The 21,436-nt window shown below is 45.9% G+C and overlaps 1 protein-coding gene across 1 annotated transcript in view; it reads right to left on the bottom strand.

Moving 5' to 3' along the window:
* Positions 1–6,984: 6,984 nt before the first annotated feature.
* dsg2l (desmoglein 2 like) overlaps positions 6,985–21,436 on the bottom strand; it is a 30,231-nt gene continuing 15,779 nt past the window's right edge. The window contains exons 8-14 of the mRNA XM_072687259.1: positions 20,997–21,262; positions 20,015–20,157; positions 18,887–19,108; positions 16,874–17,107; positions 15,826–15,953; positions 14,837–15,124; positions 6,985–14,718 (exon numbers count right to left, since the gene is read on the bottom strand). Coding sequence (XP_072543360.1) covers positions 13,720–14,718; positions 14,837–15,124; positions 15,826–15,953; positions 16,874–17,107; positions 18,887–19,108; positions 20,015–20,157; positions 20,997–21,262 — 2,280 coding nt within the window. The 3' untranslated portion in view covers positions 6,985–13,719. The remainder of the gene's footprint in view (positions 14,719–14,836; positions 15,125–15,825; positions 15,954–16,873; positions 17,108–18,886; positions 19,109–20,014; positions 20,158–20,996; positions 21,263–21,436) is intronic.

The following is a 21,436-nucleotide window of genomic DNA, read 5'->3' on the forward strand; positions in this document are numbered from 1 at the left end:
CAGGGCAGGATGTGGGCCGGATGGAAGTAGTGCTATGTGTATTTAATATGATGCTTGAAGTTGCTACTGGAACACCAACCCAAGAACCACCAAGACACGGACCTGCCATGAACTAGATACTGCTGGAACACCAACCCAAGAACCACCAAGACACGGACCTGCCATGAACTAGATACTACTGGAACACCAACCCAAGAACCTCCAAGACCCAGACCTGCCATGAACTAGATGCTGCTGGAATACCAACCCAAGAACCTCCAAGACACAGACCTGCCATGAACTAAAAGCTGCTGTAAAACCAACCCAAGAACCTCCAAGACACAGACCTGCCATGAACTAGATGCTGCTGGAACACCAACCCAAGAACCACCAAGACCCAGACCTGCCATGAACTCAAAGCTGCTGGAACACCAACCCAAGAACCATCAAGACACGGACCTGCCATGAACTAGATACTGCTGGAACACCAACCTAAGAACCACCAAGACACGGACCTGCCATGAACTAGACTAGATACTGCTGGAACACCAACCCAAGAACCACCAAGACACGGACCTGCCATGAACTAGATACTGCTGGAACACCAACCCAAGAACCTCCAAGACACGGACCTGCCATGAACTAGACTAGATGCTGCTGGAACACCAACCCAAGAACCTTCAAGACCCAGACCTGCCATGAACTCAAAGCTGCTGGAACACCAACCCAAGAACCACCATGACACAGACCTGCCATGAACTAGACTAGATGCTGCTGGAACACCAACCCAAGAACCACCAAGACACGGACCTGCCATGAACTAGACTAGATGCTGCTGGAACACCAACCCAAGAACCTTCAAGACCCAGACCTGCCATGAACTCAAAGCTGCTGGAACACCAACCCAAGAACCACCATGACACAGACCTGCCATGAACTAGACTAGATGCTGCTGGAACACCAACCCAAGAACCACCAAGACACGGACCTGCCATGAACTAGACTAGATGCTGCTGGAACACCAACCCAAGAACCACCATGACACAGACCTGCCATGAACTAGACTAGATACTGCTGGAACACCAACCCAAGAACCTCCAAGACACGGACCTGCCATGAACTAGACTAGATGCTGCTGGAACACCAACCCAAGAACCACCATGACACAGACCTGCCATGAACTAGACTAGATGCTGCTGGAACACCAACCCAAGAACCACCAAGACACGGACCTGCCATGAACTAGACTAGATGCTGCTGGAACACCAACCCAAGAACCACCAAGACACGGACCTGCCATGAACTAGACTAGATGCTGCTGGAACACCAACCCAAGAACCTCCAAGACACGGACCTGCCATGAACTAGACTAGATGCTGCTGGAACACCAACCCAAGAACCTTCAAGACCCAGACCTGCCATGAACTCAAAGCTGCTGGAACACCAACCCAAGAACCACCATGACACAGACCTGCCATGAACTAGACTAGATGCTGCTGGAACACCAACCCAAGAACCACCAAGACACGGACCTGCCATGAACTAGACTAGATGCTGCTGGAACACCAACCCAAGAACCTTCAAGACCCAGACCTGCCATGAACTCAAAGCTGCTGGAACACCAACCCAAGAACCACCATGACACAGACCTGCCATGAACTAGACTAGATGCTGCTGGAACACCAACCCAAGAACCACCAAGACACGGACCTGCCATGAACTAGACTAGATGCTGCTGGAACACCAACCCAAGAACCACCATGACACAGACCTGCCATGAACTAGACTAGATACTGCTGGAACACCAACCCAAGAACCATCAAGACACGGACCTGCCATGAACTAGATACTGCTGGAACACCAACCTAAGAACCTCCAAGACACGGACCTGCCATGAACTAGACTAGATACTGCTGGAACACCAACCCAAGAACCACCAAGACACGGACCTGCCATGAACTAGATGCTGCTGGAACACCAACCCAAGAACCATCAAGACACGGACCTGCCATGAACTAGATACTGCTGGAACACCAACCTAAGAACCACCAAGACACGGACCTGCCATGAACTAGACTAGATACTGCTGGAACACCAACCCAAGAACCACCAAGACACGGACCTGCCATGAACTAGATACTGCTGGAACACCAACCCAAGAACCTCCAAGACACGGACCTGCCATGAACTAGACTAGATGCTGCTGGAACACCAACCCAAGAACCTTCAAGACCCAGACCTGCCATGAACTCAAAGCTGCTGGAACACCAACCCAAGAACCACCATGACACAGACCTGCCATGAACTAGACTAGATGCTGCTGGAACACCAACCCAAGAACCACCAAGACACGGACCTGCCATGAACTAGACTAGATGCTGCTGGAACACCAACCCAAGAACCTTCAAGACCCAGACCTGCCATGAACTCAAAGCTGCTGGAACACCAACCCAAGAACCACCATGACACAGACCTGCCATGAACTAGACTAGATGCTGCTGGAACACCAACCTAAGAACCACCATGACACAGACCTGCCATGAACTAGACTAGATGCTGCTGGAACACCAACCCAAGAACCACCAAGACACGGACCTGCCATGAACTAGACTAGATGATGCTGGAACACCAACCCAAGAACCATCAAGACACGGACCTGCCATGAACTAGATACTGCTGGAACACCAACCTAAGAACCTCCAAGACACGGACCTGCCATGAACTAGACTAGATACTGCTGGAACACCAACCCAAGAACCACCAAGACACGGACCTGCCATGAACTAGATGCTGCTGGAACACCAACCCAAGAACCTTCAAGATCCAGACCTGCCATGAACTAAAAGCTGCTGTAAAACCAACCCAAGAACCTCCAAGACCCAGACCTGCCATGAACTAGATGCTGCTGGAACACCAACCCAAGAACCACCAAGACCCAGACCTGCCATGAACTCAAAGCTGCTGGAACACCAACCCAAGAACCATCAAGACACGGACCTGCCATGAACTAGATACTGCTGGAACACCAACCTAAGAACCACCAAGACACGGACCTGCCATGAACTAGACTAGATACTGCTGGAACACCAACCCAAGAACCACCAAGACACGGACCTGCCATGAACTAGATACTGCTGGAACACCAACCCAAGAACCTCCAAGACACGGACCTGCCATGAACTAGACTAGATGCTGCTGGAACACCAACCCAAGAACCTTCAAGACCCAGACCTGCCATGAACTCAAAGCTGCTGGAACACCAACCCAAGAACCACCATGACACAGACCTGCCATGAACTAGACTAGATGCTGCTGGAACACCAACCCAAGAACCACCATGACACAGACCTGCCATGAACTAGACTAGATGCTGCTGGAACACCAACCCAAGAACCACCATGACACAGACCTGCCATGAACTAGACTAGATGCTGCTGGAACACCAACCCAAGAACCACCAAGACACGGACCTGCCATGAACTAGACTAGATGATGCTGGAACACCAACCCAAGAACCACCAAGACCCAGACCTGCGATGAACTAAAATCTGCTGGAACACCAACCCAAGAACCATCAAGACCCAGACCTGCCATGAACTCAAAGCTGCTGGAACACCAACCCAAGAACCACCATGACACAGACCTGCCATGAACTAGACTAGATGCTGCTGGAACACCAACCTAAGAACCACCAAGACACGGACCTGCCATGAACTCAAAGCTGCTGGAACACCAACCCAAGAACCATCAAGACACGGACCTGCCATGAACTAGATACTGCTGGAACACCAACCTAAGAACCACCAAGACACGGACCTGCCATGAACTCAAAGCTGCTGGAACACCAACCCAAGAACCATCAAGACACGGACCTGCCATGAACTAGACTAGATGCTGCTGGAACACCAACCCAAGAACCACCAAGACACGGACCTGCCGTGAACTAGGCTAGATGCTGCTGGAACGTCACTGCTATGCTAGACTAGATACTGCCGGAACACCAACCCACGAACCACCAAGACACGGACCAGCCATGAACTAGATACTGCTGGAACACCAACCCAAGAACCTTCAAGACACGGACCTGCCATGAACTAGACTGGATGCTGCTGGAACACCAACCCAAGAACCACCAAGACCCAGACCTGCCATGAACTAGATACTGCTGGAACACCAACCCAAGAACCACCAAGACACGGACCTGCCATGAACTAGATACTGCTGGAACACCAACCCAAGAACCTCCAAGACACGGACCTGCCATGAACTAGACTAAATGCTGCTGGAACACCAACCCAAGAACCACCATGACACAGACCTGCCATGAACTAGACTAGATGCTGCTGGAACACCAACCCAAGAACCACCATGACACAGACCTGCCATGAACTAGACTAGATGCTGCTGGAACACCAACCTAAGAACCACCAAGACCGAGACCTGCCATGAACTCAAAGCTGCTGGAACACCAACCCAAGAACCATCAAGACACGGACCTGCCATGAACTAGATACTGCTGGAACACCAACCTAAGAACCTCCAAGACACGGACCTGCCATGAACTAGACTAGATACTGCTGGAACACCAACCCAAGAACCTGCAAGACACAGACCTGCCATGAACTAGATACTGCTGGAACACCAACCCAAGAACCTCCAAGACTCCAAGTATGCTGTTCAAGAAAGAAGCTCCTGCTCCAAAATCAATACCTTTAAGCTTAACTAAAGTTTGCAGCTGAACAGTTAGACAAGTTTTACGATCAGATTACCAGAGATTAGTTTGGAAGAGTAATAGTCAGGCATTCTCCAGGAAGATTGGGCCAACTGTTAAGCATGGTGGTGGTAGGATCATACTCTGTGGAACTGGTACATTGCACAAAATGGATCGAATAATGAAGAAGGACGAAGGCAATCGAAACTTGGGACACAATTGACTGTTCCAACAAGACAGTGACCCTAAACACACATCGAAGGTGGTTTCAGGAGTGTACATAAACGTCTGACCACAACTTTAGGTCTGGACTTCCTAATATGGGCATGACGTTGATATCTGTGGTCTTCAGTGGTGTATGAGTTTGGGTGGGTTTTTACGCCCAATGTGAGTATCATGCTTTTTAACGGGCCATGTTCACGAGGTTGGCGTTGGGCTTGAGTTATCTGGCTACCTGAGAAATCCTGCTTTCCTGCTACGCCCCCTCCTCTTCCACCTTCCACCTCTTCCCACTCAGTCTCCATCTTTCCAGACATACACACAAGTAGGGAAGCAGCAGGATGGCTGCCAACTGATTCCCACAAAACATGAGTCACGGTGTACAGACACAATGAGGATGGACGGAAAACAGTCACTTCAGCTGTTAAGTGTCTTCACGGAGCCCTTCCATAAATGTCGACATAAAACATGGGAGGATTTTCTGATGACTTCACCTTAAACACACTTTTAAGAGCACTTTAAAATCACTAAAGAGGGACTGTTTACGGGACGGACAGGAGAACATGAAGTTCTTACACCAGTAGGGTTAGAGAAGACCAAACACAGCTGCTGTTTGCCCTCTGCTGGCCAATCAGCAGACCTACAACTGGGAGGGGAGGGCAACGAGGGCCGGGGTTCAGCACTGTCTACTGATTTCCCTGCTCTAACAGACCTACTGAACCTGGCAAATGAACAGGTGGCCCTCCAGGACCAGGACCAGGACTGCCCACCTCTGGTCTAGAGTGTACTCCCACATCTGCACATAAACCAAAGCCAAAAAATTTTTAGTTTTTGAGTTTTAGCTAAATAAATGCTTTATTATATTATATTATTATTTATTTATTAAATACTTCCGTCTAGATCTGGGTATGACGGGTGTAAGCTGGGCCATTAATACGCTAAGACACAGTGGGGGCTTTGTTGGGGGTCAGGTGTACACTTTTCCCTCCATAAATGAGATCCTAACATGCTTATATTACAGCACACTATTCATTTCTATTATATTGTAATATTATATTATCATAATTATTGATAATACACAGTAGGATACTGTATTTCCTTGCTGTAAAAAAAATAATTTGCTGTTAGGACTTTATTGCACTATAAAAAAAAAAAAAAAAAAAAAAAGGTCAGGTCAGCTTCAGTGTGCCGGTTAATGATTTTTTAAAAATAATTTTTAATAGATTTCTCTTTAGTGTCCCCACCCCCTCATGTTGCCCATTACTAATTCCTATCTGCAGGTAAATACTCCTCCAATCACATGACCATGACGGGCTGTGGGATATTTAAACCCATGGCCTCCTCCTGACTATGCAGCTAGACAGTTGTGCCACTCTAGAGCTGTGAAACCACGAGCATGTGACAGTGTACACCCATCGGCCATAACATTAAAACCACTTTCAGGACTGGGTCAGAACATCTCCAAAACATCAGGCAGGTCTGCAGTGGTCAGTACCTACCACGAGTGCTCCAAGAAAGGGCAACCAGCGAAAGGTTGTTCATTGACGCATATACATATAGAGGCCCCACCTCACAACCATAGGGCGCCCTCAGAGACCTTGGAGAGCTCATGCTTCGACGAGTTACAGCCGGGTCGCTGCCAGGGTCCCCACAACTCCCCAAAATACTCAACTCAGACATTGTTTAGGCTCCCTGTCAGTCACAGGCCCTTAGAATTGTCTTAACTTCCCCCCCTTCCATACAGCACCCCCAGGGACAAGGGGGGCCTACACAATATTAGGCAGATGGTCTTAATGTTTAGGCATTACATTTACATTACTGGGACGGTTGTTAGCATATATGACCTGGCTTTAATACTGTATAGTACGACCGCCCTCTAGTGGACAATTAGTGTACACTCAACACAGCAGTGTTCTGTGTTGTTCTGCATTGCATTTAATGATGAGGTGTTTAATTCTGAATTTCACTGAAGCACACTTTCAGGATATGGTCACTGTCATGATATTGGGTAGTGCATCCAAAAATGCCTTTTTTTATAAGATCAAAATAGTAAAAATGACTAAAATGAAGTATAGTGGAGTGATTTGGAAACACATAAGCCTTTTATTTGATTGCTTGATTTACTGCAAACAGTACACAGTGCAAAACTACCACATTAAATCAAGTTATTCATTGATAGGTTTATTAAAAGGCTTGCCAAACCCATAAAAGCCCAGCATCTCTAATATTTATTGCCACAGTCACACAAAATCCTTGTATCTCCAAAATGTCAACTTTACAGTAGATGGGAAAATCTTCTCAACCTTCAGTGCAGGTGATTTTATCAATCTATGTTCACCTGACAAGCCTCATTAATCTAGTCGGATGTTATACTCAGATCGGATTGGGCCATGCAGATGGTTCACATTCATAATTGGAAGTGACTATATCTGTCTGTGATGTGAACGGAGCTGTTCATCATCAGCTGTTCCTTTCCTCCATTGTTGCTTTGCCACTCTGCCAGCGCTGGCTGATGAAAACAGCACTAAGCACATGCCTACAGGCCAAAACACACACGAAATCCGATCTGACCGTTCACATTCACGACGCATGTCTAAGAATCGGATATGTATCCGATCTAGGACCACATACGAAAGGCTATGTTCAGACTGCAGGCAAATCGGATATGTTTCTTAGATCAGATCTGGTGAGATTGTGAGACTGTTAGCACTGTTATTTGCAAGTGATCAGATCGGATTTGCGTGTCCGGACATCACAAACCTATCTGCATGGGCTGCTGTGGTAACAACGTGGGGCCTAACAAGCTGCTTTTATATGCGACCTGGAGGTCGCTCCGGATTTCACGTTTCGATCCGATTTCAGTGGCCAGAGAGAGATCTGTATAAATCTGATTTCCACGTGGTATTTGGATTTCATGTGGTTTTTGGCTGTCCAGTCTTTTAAAAACAAATCTGGATCTGGAAACAATCTAGATTTGCCAGAACATCGGATTTGGGGCGGCGGTCTGAACATAGCCAAAGTGACTCAAATCTGATCTAGAAAGATCTGATTTGATATGTCCACACAGCCCTGAAAAAATTTTGATCTGTGTCACATTAGGGCACAAATTTTTCAAAATGTACATCAAATCAAAAGTAAAAAAAAAGCAACACAATATTTTAATATTAGTATTAATAACCAGTTGCTGTTCTGACTATGACTCATCTTTAAAGCGATCGAGCCTGGACCTAACATCTAAGCTGCACAAATTCAGCAACATTAAATTTGTCCTTTTTATCATTTAGAGCAAAACAAACATCTCAAATTATCATACCAGCACTGCCATCTGTTACAGGTACACTATATGTCCAAAAGTATCCGGACACCCCCTTTAATTAGCGAATTCAGCTACTTTCTAGCTGATTCAGGTGTTGCAGAGGAACCCGAGCATGAGGTCACCATATCTATTCAACGCAGTGTTGAGCTGTGGAGCAGTGAATCTGCATTCTCTGGAGTGATGGAGCTTGATCCAGGACCTCTGGGATGAGTTGGAGTGGTGATCTGGATGCTGAATGATGAGTTGGAAAACTCTCCTGATGGCTGAATGCAATCAAATCCTCACAGCAATGTTCCAACATCTAAATTATAACCTTATTGGAAGAGTAGCGGCTGTAACGGCAGTAAAGGGGGCACAGACACCCTTACTAACAGCCTTGATTTTGGTAGAAATGCTGGACAAGCTGGTGTCCACCAACGTTTGGAGATACAGTGTAGTTCAACACATTTATCATCTATTCTTTCAACATAATGTAAATAAAAAAAAGTCCATAACAAAACCCCTCTTAGAACGTGTATGAATTCTGGAGGCTCCGAGTGGCTTAGTGGTATAATTCGTACCACTATGGCCTGGGGGTTGCAAGTTCGAAAGCTAAGACAGGCTGCTTTGCCATCAGCAGCCAGAGTCGGAGAGAGCACAATTGGCTGTGCTCTCTCTCCGGGTGGGCAATTGCCCAAATGCTCCCCTCATCACTCTGAAGCGATGTTGGCCGACACAGGCGTCTCTTAGCTGGTGTGGTGGAGCTGGGGACCCGGCACTTTCCTGATACTCATTCTTTGGAGCTCTTTCCTTTAGAGAAACTCCGGATAAAGCCAGAGTGTGGCGAGTCCAGCCTCCTACACCATCAGAAGACTCTTGGAGACAGGAGGAAACTTGGAGAGGTCTGGTACAACAAGACGTCTGACACACTCAGGTCTACAACAGCATCAGAAGCCGAGTTTCTGAGAGTCAACAGCTGCTTACGTGATATGTTGTTCGCATAGGCTCACATGCTTTGCCATCAGCAGCCGGAGTCGGAGAGGGCACAACTGGCCCTCTTTCCCCTCATCATTCTAAAGCGATGTTGGCCGGCAGAGGCGTCTGTTAGCTTTTGTGGTGGAGCTGGGGACCCGGCGCTTTCCTGATATTCCTAAAACCTGAGCTCTTTCCTTTAGAGAAACTCCAGATAAAGCCAGATTGTGGACGAGTCCAGCCTCCTACACCATCAGAAGGCTCTTGGAGACAGGAGGAAACGTGGAGAGGTCTGGTACAAGAAGATGTCTGACACACTCAAGTCTACAACAGCATCAGAAGCCAAGTTTCTGAGAGTCAAATATGTTGTTCGCATAGGCTCACATGCTTTGCCATCAGCAGCCAGAGTCGGAGAGGGCACAACTGGCCTCTCTTTCCCCTCATCATTCTAAAGCGACGTTCGCCGGCAGAGGCGTCTGTTAGCTTTTGTGGTGGAGCTGGGGACCCGGCGCTTTCCTGATATTCCTAAAACCTGAGCTCTTTCCTTTAGAGAAACTCCAGATAAAGCCAGATTGTGGACGAGTCCAGCCTCCTACACCATCAGAAGACTCTTGGAGACAGGAGGAAACGTGGAGAGGTCTGGTACAACAAGACGTCTGACACTCTCAAGTCTACAACAGCATCAGAAGCCAAGTTTCTGAGAGTCAAATATGTTGTTCGCATAGGCTCACATGCTTTGCCATCAGCAGCCAGAGTCGGAGAGGGCACAACTGGCCCCTCTTTCCCCTCATCATTCTAAAGCGACGTTCGCCGGCAGAGGCGTCTGTTAGCTTTTGTGGTGGAGCTGGGGACCCGGCGCTTTCCTGATATTCCTAAAACCTGAGCTCTTTCCTTTAGAGAAACTCCAGATAAAGCCAGATTGTGGACGAGTCCAGCCTCCTACACCATCAGAAGGCTCTTGGAGACAGGAGGAAACGTGGAGAGGTCTGGTACAAGAAGATGTCTGACACACTCAAGTCTACAACAGCATCAGAAGCCAAGTTTCTGAGAGTCAAATATGTTGTTCGCATAGGCTCACATGCTTTGCCATCAGCAGCCAGAGTCGGAGAGGGCACAACTGGCCCCTCTATTTTCCCTCATAATTCTAAAGCGATGTTGGCCGGCATAGGCTTCTCTTAGCTGGTGTGGTGGAGCCGGGGAACTGGCGCTTTCCTCCAAGCATGTCGGCGGTGGCTGACTTATTTTAAAGTCCGTATCCTCCTAGTGTCGGGTGGGTTAACTGGCAGCACCAAATAAAAGCAGAAAAGAATGTGGACAAATTCTTCCATACAGGCCCTCATCCAATGTGTTTTCAAACGGTGTAAAGAAAGCATAAGAAATGTGCTGTACACAATGCCTATAGTGTGCAGTGTGAGTGTACTGTAAGCCTATTGGAATGAGGGCTAATAAAACTTCCATTCATGCATAAGGAATCCAGATGAAACAGACGAAGACTGACCCAGACGATACGAGTCAATGGAAAAATGACGAATGACAGGTTTGTAACCACACACAACCCCCTCATTCAGATCATACATCGTCTAAAAACATACAGAAGACATACAAAAACTTTCCCATAGATAGATACCATCTGTGAAGAACAGGTTCGGGAGGAAAGCGGTGAATGCAGGTTTTGTCTCGGTGCGAAAGAAAAAAAAACGTCCTTCAAGATTAAACAGGTCCACAAAACTCCACAGAGCTCCTCTGACCGACTGTCCTCAATACAGATCATACAGCTGAAAGATTATACAAGAACCCTCATAGGGGTTTAGCAAGAGTAACAACGATTGCATGCACAACATGTCCAAATGTTTGTGGACACCCCTTCTAATTGATGAATGCATTCAGCTTTACTTTAAGTAGCATTCGTTGCTTTAGAACAGAACAGGACTCTCTAAAGCCGATAAACAAACATGACCCTATAGGCACTATTATGGGCCTAATGGTAGGCATGGGCTAGAGGGGGATGAAGCCCCCCAGCATTGAGCTGTGGAGCAGTGGAACTAACTGTGTCCTCTGGGATGATGGTGGTGGTGCTCTATCCAATACTTTTGGGGGAGTTGGGGGTGATGAGGTGAGGTGGGGTGGTGATCATCCAACACGCTGACCTCACTAACGCTCCTGTCGCTGAAAGCAATCATTCAAATGCCCACAGCAGACACAGTCGAGTCAGTTAGTCCAACAAAAGCAATGAATGCATGCATTTGCAGGTGTCCCAATACTTTTGTCCACAGTGTATTTTTTTTCATTCCAGTGTGTCACCAAGCTAATCTTCTTCATGCTCTGTTCCAGGAGTGCAGAAATAACAGCACCAAAGCAGGCTTGTGTGTAAAGTGTACACCACCAGTCACAAGTCAGTATTAGAGCACCCTCAGTTTTTCCAGTTTTTATTGACATGTTAACACTTCAGGTCCAGCGAATAACCTAGAATGGTCCAAAGTGCAGTGGCAACATTTGGGACGAAGGTAAGCAGTAAACTTCCAGAGCTTTTGAGGACTAAATAAAATAAGCTGGTGTGGAAACTGGAGGAAACTGAAGAGGTCTGACACACTCAGATCCACAACAGCATCAGAAGACCAGTTTCTGAGAGCCAACAGTTGCCTGTGTGATAGGCAGCTCATGTGACAACACCTTGTAGAGCAGCAGCGTATCACTGGACCAATTCTTGGTTTAGCTGTGAAGGGCAGACGTGGAGCTGGAGGTTCGACTGCAGGTGGAGTGGCAGTAAGAGACTCAGTGCTAAGAGGGTTAAACAGTGAAGCAAGCTTAGCTGGGCCGAGCAGGACTTTCACTACTGAACTACTGAAAACATTGTGGGTGTTCTAAAACTTTTGACTGATAGTGTACAGATGTGTGATGTGTTAAAGCTTTTATTATGAAGCACAGTAATACAGATTGATTGATTGATTGATAATAACAACAACAAAAACAGCAACAGACTGATGGTGCGATCAGACTGTGTCTCTGTTACATGAAATGTGTAGCAATGTGCCGAAGCTCCCACAGCTCATTACATATTACTTACATTACTGCTGCATGGCATATTTACATTATAGTGCATGGCCTGCTGAAGTGTGTGTCTGAAGATGTAATATATGCATACATATATATATATAAATGTGTGTGTGTGTGTGTGTGTAAAAATCTAATTAAAGCCTTTATAACCTAATTTTCATATGAATAAATGTAAAAAAAAAAATTAAAAATTAAAAAACACTGAAAAATCAACTGCTAATGCATTTAAATTTATGGCCTTTAGCTGACGCTCTTATCCAGAGCAACTTACAAGGTTACTTGTATTACAGATGTGGGCCAATGTAGTGTTAGGAGTCTTGCCCAAGGACTCGTCTTGGTGTAGCGCAGCACAGTCACCTAGACTGGGAATCGAACCCTCCATCTCCCACATGGTGCAATATCTCGTTGGCAGATAGTGGTGTTATCTGTTGCGCCACACCAACCAATGCCTACCACCAATGCATACCGTTGCTAACTCTGGACACAAGTGCCAAGTGTCCTCATCTTTGGAAGCTCTGAGTCTTTCCTTTATGGTGTTTTATTATTTAAGGACCCATATATCACGTGCACCCAGGCCTTGTGCCCGCGGCTTTTCCTGTGCCAGTGTCCGCAGACTGGGAGCTCAAACTCAGAGACCACAGACCCACGACTGGACCTAAACACACATCAGAAGGGAAAGCACCAACAACTCGAGAAAAAGCCTCACTATAGGGGTTTGAATCCTGAGCCATGGTGCTTTGCCATCAGCGGGCAGAGCCTAAGAGAGCACAATTGGTCGTGCACTCTACAGGTGAGCCGACGCAGGCGTCTATTAGCTGGTGCAGTGAAGCCGGGGACCGGCGCATTCGGGTGTGTTCGAAAAGAGACAGTGGCTGGCTTTACATAAATTGAAGGAGACATGTGTTAAGTCCTTATCGTTCTAGTGCCGGGAGCATTGCTAGTGCTTGTTTTTTTTTTTTTAATTACTTTTTATATATATTTTTTTCTAACAAAAAAAGAGAGAGAAAACCAAACCTGTGAAAGCGAGTGGGGGCAAAGCTAAAAGCTAGCCTGGCTACAATCTTCAGCTTGCTAGCAGCACATCAACAAGCCCTCTGTGAAAGGAAAATCAGTGTGAGGCAAAATAACAGGGTGGTAATTTGGCTTTTAAGCCTATTTTAAGCATTTTCTCCCCAAACCAAAGTTACATTCTTGTTTTTTTATAATATAATTTTTAACTCGCAGTGTTTGTCCTCAGATGAGTCTTTTATAACACCCAAAGGCTTTGCAGTGAGCAGAGGCTGAACAGCTGGCAAGGTTTCAGTACCCCTTGGCCTTGTCTTAACGACCTTGGCTGTTTGGAGGAGATCATACTTATTTCACCATTTAATGGAAGCTCGCCGCCAAAGAAACCGTAGTGCTTTTGTATACATGTGGACCCCCATGATTACATTGTCCCTTAAGTGGAACCCGAAAAAGTCTCCAGTATGTGTGTGTCGGTCGTGTTACATTAGGTGGCGGAGCTGGACTGGAAACTCTTCTCAATGACGGAAATCCTCTCTTCCCGTACTTTTTGCTGTGTACCACCGCGTGGGACAGTCAGACGTGGCAGATCAAGCTGTGCCCCCGCAAGACCGTTATGGGATCCAATGAGCCCCCGGCTGGCTTGGACGCTCTGTCCCTCGCTGATGTTGGAGTGCAAAGAGCTTTGCGCTGTACGGACAGGCCCCACAGCCTGCACCCGTCCGCTTTCCACAATCCGAACGCTTCCCGAACCGACCTCGGAATGTCCCAGGAGCACCTGCGGCCCACTGGCCTCAACTATCCCAGCTTCTCTGACTGGTTTCCGCTCCAGCAGCACCTTGGTGTGGGTTTGCTTTAGCTCCCCCAGTGTGGACGCTCCCTGAGCTAGGTTCCCTCCTCTTTGCTCCACCAGCACCACGTTATCCTGCATGCCCAGGACTGGTCCGGACGCAACCAGCAGAGTGGCCTGAGGCTTGGGGTCCACCATGTAGACGGGGGTGGAGGCGTAATACACAGCTGGCTGTTGGATCAGCAGGGTTTGGCTGGGCATTCCATGGGTGAACACACCTGCCGTTGACACTGCGCCCCTCTGGTGATAATCCGCGGAGGTCATGTGAGTGGTAGAGGCGGAAGCAGAAGCAGAAACTGAAGCAGAAGCAGAGGTGGACATAGAGCTGCTTGCCTCAGCATGGGAGCCTCCCTGGGTCACTTTTTCCCTCACATCCAGGTGAGCTCTGGCTGGGGCTGGTTCAGGTGCAGGTGGCTTTGAAACCGAGCTGACCTCAATATCGATGGCCGAGCCACGGCACAGCTCGGCCAGGGCCTTGAACTGTGGTCCGAGGTCATTGAGGAAGGCCAAGTCGTCTCCTTCGTTCAGCTCAGCGCAGATGTCCTCCAACGGACCCGCGTTAGCGCCGTCGCCTTCAAAGTCGTACACCAGCAGGCTTTCGCTTGCGGCCTGCTGCCCCGCCATGTACTTCGACTTCTGTAATAACATACAGGACATCAGTCCTCAGTCAACTGTACACAATAACAGTGACTGAGCTTCATCACTCAGGAGATTTCTGAGGGTGAAGGACCTCTTTTAAAGTAAATGTACTAACCTTCGAATAGTAGTCACCCAAGAAGGCTTCAGACAGTGCCATGCCTTCAAAGGCCCCCATGCCCTGAAGTCCAGCATGACCTCCGGCTGCAAACTGGGAATTGTAATTGCTGTTAAAGTCATTGAAATGCTCCTTGAAGTGCCACTCTTCGCTGGTGTTGAACATGCCTTCTTCTCTTCCTCCGCCCCATCCCCCGGCTCCCCAATGCCCTTTGGATCCCGCACCCGCCACGTGACCCATTTTGACCCCAGTGTCCAGCTCTGTGGGGATCTGTAACAGTGGGATGTCCTGTTGGAGCACAATGAGAGGAACGGGTCAAGCGACTGGAATGCAGCACTGAGAGACATGTAAAAGGACTTTCTCTACACGTTCTAGCATTGAAAAAACATGTATCTCCAAGACAGTGACGGCAAATATATCTGAGCATATAATGGCCTGTGTATCCCATTTCTGTATGGGAAAAATGACCCAGTTCATTTTAGAGTTCACAGTCATTAAACTGTGCTGGACCTCGGCCCTCCTCCAAGAACAGTCTTGAGGTGAATTATATATTTACTCATATATTGATTTCATAGTATATATGATGTAAATATGATCATATCCACTTATGACTGTTAAACGGAGATTGTTATGTCTTTAATTTCATTCTACTGACTTCATTCTACTGATTTTCACAAAATGCACCAAGGCAGTTGGAATACATTGATCAGAAGGTGGTGATTCATCTGCACCTTTTTAGCATTTTAATAAAGATTCGGATCGGTTAATCCAACTGTCCACCTGTTTAAAATAAAAATAAATTCCAATAATGAAATAAAAATGTGCTGAAATTAGATATGTCATGGTGCACTGAATCAATTCCTAATGAATCAGAACTGAATCGTTCTAATGTTGGAGGTTGTGTGGCCTGACCTGCTGAGAAACACCAAAAGAAATCTGCAACACGCAGCGGTCTTCTAAAAGCTGGCATGCAGTTCTATAAACCCTACCTTATCCTCTCCTTGGCCTTCAGTGTGGTAGGTGATGAGGTGCTGTGTTTGTTCGGGGGGGAAGGCTTTGAATCCGGCGGCAGCTGCAGCTCCTCCACACACACAGAACAGCAGGAGCAGAGGAGCCACTGCAAGAACAGTCAGCACCTCTCAGTGATACAGACACCTCGACAGGTACAGAGATTAGACAACAGCTAGGATTCATAAGGGCTGCTTTTTCATAAACAGCAGCTCCGGTACTCAGGTAAGAAGTCCATGATTCAGTTACATGATTCAATTTCTAATTGCATAAACAGTGAGTACCTGAATACGTTAGAATTGCAGGTAATTCACACAGGGTGACCATATGCCCCCCGCCACCCCCCCCCGCCATGACTTAAAAATTGTGTCTGGCCTATTTATAAACTGTGTGAGGACCTGGATGATTTTTTATAGCCATAAAGACTCTTTAAGCTCTGCCTTCTCAGCCATCACACCTGGTCTATATGTACCTGCATCTACACGCAGCCATTGGTCAAACCTCACAGAGAGAGAGAAAGAGCAAGAGAAGGACATTCTCAGCACTGCAGTGACACACCGGCTGACCTGGTGGTACAGCTGCGAGTGTGTTAGTGGTGTGTGTTGCACTGGTGGTACGAGCGGATCAGACACAGCAGTGCTGCTGGAGTGTTTAAACAATAGTCCACCAATCAGAAACATCCAGCCAACACACAACACACTAACACCATGTCAGTCAGTGTCAGTTTGACACTGCAGTGCTGAGAATGACCCACCACCCAAATACTACAGTCTGCTCTGTGGTTGGTCAGTCCTGTGGGGTCCTGACCACTGAAGAACAGGGTGAAAAGAGGCTAACTAACTACATATATGCTCCTATATGGTCAGTGGAGCTGATATAATGGACAGTGAGTGCAGAAACAAGAAGGTGGTTTTAATGAAGTGGCCGGTCGGTGCATATTAAGACATGTTATTAACCAGTTCACTAATTTAACACAACTGATCAACCCTGCCTGGTGTGTTCAGACGGAGGTACTGTAAGTGCACTCACGCAGCAGAAGCAGCAATCCCAGCAGCATTAGCAGAACTCCAGCTACTCCGAATGTCACACCCGAGCCCGTCTGTCTTTTCGGCAGACACACCTTCGATTCGTCACACGTGCACACGTTCACGACAAGGAGCGCTTGATCGCTGCAGAAATTCCCTTGCTGGTCCTGTACCTCCAGATTCACCCTGTAGTGTCCAGGCCACAGGATCTCCTGAGAGCGCAGAATGGCTGTGGTTTCTGGAAACGGAAAAATGGGTATGAGCTCATTCTGAGTCCGAAGTGTACAAAACACAACACATTTATCTGATGCTCTGAACCAGGCCGAGTCACATTTGAATCACAGGTAGGAGAACGTAGAGTTAGGACTCTTATTGGTGTGGTCTGCTTGAGAGGCCTCTCAACCTGTTATCCACTAAGCTACACCAAGCACTCCATATATAAACAAGCCTAACGAGGGAGTAGGGATCAGTTTTGGTCACAGCTCATGTTTCTAGATAACAGAGTTTTATACAGTGTCAGAAAGCATATTATCAAGTCTATCAGAGATAAATGAACCCCTTAAACAGCCTATAAACCCCAGATTGGCCGAAAGTGTTACAAACTGGATTCCAAAAAAGTTGGGACACTAAACAAATTGTGAATAAAAACTGAATGCAATGATGTGGAGATGGCAAATGTCAATATTGTATTCGTAATAGAACATAGATGACAGATCAAAAGTTTAATCTGAGTAAATGTAACATTTTAAAGGAGAAATATGTTGATTCAAAATTTCATGGCGTCAACAAATCTCAAAAAAGTTGGGACAAGTAGCAATAAGTGGCTGGAAAAGGGAATATAGCATTGAGCATATAACGAACAGCTGGAAGACCAATTAACACTAATTAGGTCAATTGACAACATGATTGGGTATAAAAAGAGCTTCTCAGAGTGTCAGTGTCTCTCTGAAGCCAAGATGTCCTTTTCTTTTCTGTAAATATATTTTTCAGCTCTTTATTACCTTTATTACCTTTAGTACTTTCTACTTTTTTTAATTTATCCCCTACCCTATTTATTGTTTAGTGTCATTTTCCTTTAGTTTAAGACTGTGTTCTGTGTTTCTTTGTTACTTGTCATGCGTGTTGCTCTCACCAAGACAAATTCCTTGTATGGGTAACATACTTGGTGAAATAAAGAGATTCTGATTCTGATTCTGATTCTGAAGATGGTAAGAGGATCACCAATTCCACCATTGTTGCGCAGAAAGATAGTGCAGCAATACCAGAATGGTGTTACCCAGCGTAAAATAGCAAAGACTTTTAAGTTATCATCATCAACCGTGCTTAACATCATTAAAAGATTCAGAGAATCTAGAACAATCGCTGTCATCTTTTGATCTGTCATCTTTGTTCTATTACGAATAAAATATTGACATTTGCCATCTCCACATCATTGCATTCAGTTTTTATTCACAATTTGTTTAGTGTCCCAACTTTTTTGGAATCCAGTTTGTATTAAAAACCTCTATTACCTTAGAACGTCTGGCTAAACTTGCACTTTAGGGTTATTTCTGTAACACAGCTGGCTATGTTGAGTTCAGTTGTGTTAGTGCTAGAGGGCAATGGCCTGGCAATACAATATTTATCATGATACAGCAGCTATGATTTAGTATATTGCGATATTGTAAGCAAGACAATGTCATTTTAAAATCAAATTTAGGAAAACTCATAGCATTAAAAAAGTGTCAAATGCATAAAATCTGGGCAAAGGAAAGATTAACGTGTAATGCAATCAGATCAGTGGGATCTAAAGACAGAGTACAAGACTGCTATCTGGCGGTCAGGGTTTAAACACAACACTAAATGAACCACTGTCTGACATCAAGCTTCACCTGCTACTATTTATTAATAATCAATGCTGTGTTTTTGAGAATCGATACAGTATTATAACCCATAATATCGCAATACTTTAACATATCAATATTTTCCTTCACCCCTACACTGCTAAAGTGCATACTGGGTAAAAGTGTTACGTCACCATTGAGGCGCTCGACACTCCACTTCTCCGTCGTGCTCTTGGTGAGCACTCTGAAGACAAAAGGCTCTCCGTTGGGGTAGTTGTCTCCGTCTGTGGCCGAGACGTACACAACGCTGTCTCCATAACACATGGTCTGAGCAGGACTGGTCAGGATCGGACAGTGGTCATTGAAATCCTCAACCTGAATTGCGATGGTTCCTGTAGCTGTTTTGATTGGATACTCTGCAGAAAACGGCAAGTTTTACACACAAAAAATGATTATTACTACTATTGCATTTATCATTTACTACAAACTCTACATTCTTCTATATGTGTGACCAGATTTAAATGTAAGGTGCTCTGGATAAATGCTTCAGCCAAATGTTGTAAATGTAAATGCAGACATATTGCATTCATCATTTGTGCACTACTGATCAGAATGATGCTGTGCTTGGACCCAGATGATGTTTATATGCCACTTGCAGTGTAATTTAAAGACATGCGCTCAACTCGGATGGTGGTTATGAAAGTCTTTAGAAATCAACGTCTACATGATTTTCATATGAATTCAAATACCGCCGCCAGCAGGCACCTTCTCTTTAAGAAAGAAAATATCATCAATTGTTTATTATTTATAATTTTATTGCACTTTTATATCAAATTTCACCCCAATTTGGATCATCAATTACTCCACCCATACATATTCTCCCCCTATCATATGCAGTGCAGGGTAAAGACTGACACACGCCTCCTCAGACACGTGCACAACCAGACAGCGCCTCGTTTCCGAACTGCTGCCGATGCAACGTCACCAGGCAACCACTGCGCTCAGGGGAAAGCAGACCAGCAGATGCCACTGGAGACAGCCAGCCCTGCACTGGAGTGATGTGGGGAAAAAGTGTCATCTACCCTCCCTGGATAGAGCAAGGCCAACGGTGCTGTCTCGGGGCCCTGGCTGCCGATCGCTAGCAGCATGACCGCTAGCAATTCTCTAGTCATAGTGGCAGTGTCTTAGTATGCTGGACCACTTGCGGCCCCAATAAAATATCTTTTATTTTACTTAAAAATAAACAACATCCAAAAAATACAGAAAAAAAAACAGCAATGCAAAACATACCTGAACGTACAGACATGCTTTGGCTCACTTACCATTAGTGATGCAGAGGATTTTGGCGTAGTACGTTCCATTAATAAGAAACCTAGATTCACGATCCGGGACTTTGTTGAGTCTGATGTCGGCGGTTTTCTCATCAATGATCAACCAGTTATCAGCATCTTCTCCTTTTACATATCTGCAATGAAATACCAGTTCCAACAATTACAAACACATAGGCTTATCGTTCGACAGTGCTACAGTTCCTATAGTTTTCTTGTAAAGTTAAAGACATCCTGTTTATTCTGTCCTGATTCTGCGACTTCTACGCACAGTAACGGAAAGCGGTCGCATGGTGTTGCTTTAATATATGGACTCTATAAAGGAGATGACAGTACTGAATTTGGCTTTCATCAGAAACGAGAATCGATTGCTGCACAATGACGGCTCAGTCAACCGCACGGCAAGTCTGTAAGTACACCAAAATGCCAAGTACTGTACTGAAACACCTGCATATTCATGATATCTGATGGTCTGTATTAGCTGCCTATCAACTTGCCCTCAGCTGGCAGTGACCTCAACACCACATCCCTTAGAATATCACCGAACAGTTTCTCTAAAACTGGTTCATTGTGAAGAAAAACACTGTAGGGGGGGGGGGGGGGGGTGGATATTAATGTGGGTGGAGCTTGCAGAATTGCAAAAAACACAATAGCCAAAAAAGAATTACTATATGTGTCATTTTAAACAAAGGTTTCCTTTCTGTTCGGTTTACTTGCATGGGATTGGACGGGGTTAAAAGCTGTACTGCAGGGGGGCCACCAGGGGGCGTTTTTTTTGTTTTTTTTTTTTATCGTCCAGTCCACTCCTACATACAGTCTATGCTTTAATATAGTAACCATACAGTGATCTGTACCAGAATACCAGATGTAATTACTGATGTAATTAATTACTGGTGTAATTACCATATGGCTTAAAACATCAAGTCTAATAATAGCTAATAAAGAGAAAATCAGCACTCAGCTGGTGCGGACCCACCTGACGTCAGTAGCAGTGACTAGCCTGTCGCTGTCAATAGCTGTGTAGGTGGCTATGACTTTCTTCAGGTTGATGGTGGTCTTGTCTTCAGACAGTGAGATGACTTTGACTGAGGGCTGGAATCGAGGGCCTTCGGGCTGGTTGATCACTTTGATCTTGATTGGGTAGGTTAGCGGCTGTTTGATTATCACCGAAGAGTGATACGCTGCTTTGTTGGAGATCACCACCTTCAGGTTCATCTCTGTCAGCTCCTCATAGTCCAGGTCCTGCGTTATAAAGACCAATCAATAAAAGGTTCAGTGAGAATACTGAAGATTTCACAGAGAACATTGATATTCATCATTATTAACCGAAAAACTAGTGCAGATTCTAAACTGTGGTCATCATCTTAAAGGATTAGCATCATAAGGCTTCAGTGTTCATGCATATTCAATTAGCTG

This window comes from Salminus brasiliensis, chromosome 9, assembly GCF_030463535.1.
Source record: "Salminus brasiliensis chromosome 9, fSalBra1.hap2, whole genome shotgun sequence".
Taxonomy (NCBI): domain Eukaryota; kingdom Metazoa; phylum Chordata; class Actinopteri; order Characiformes; family Bryconidae; genus Salminus; species Salminus brasiliensis.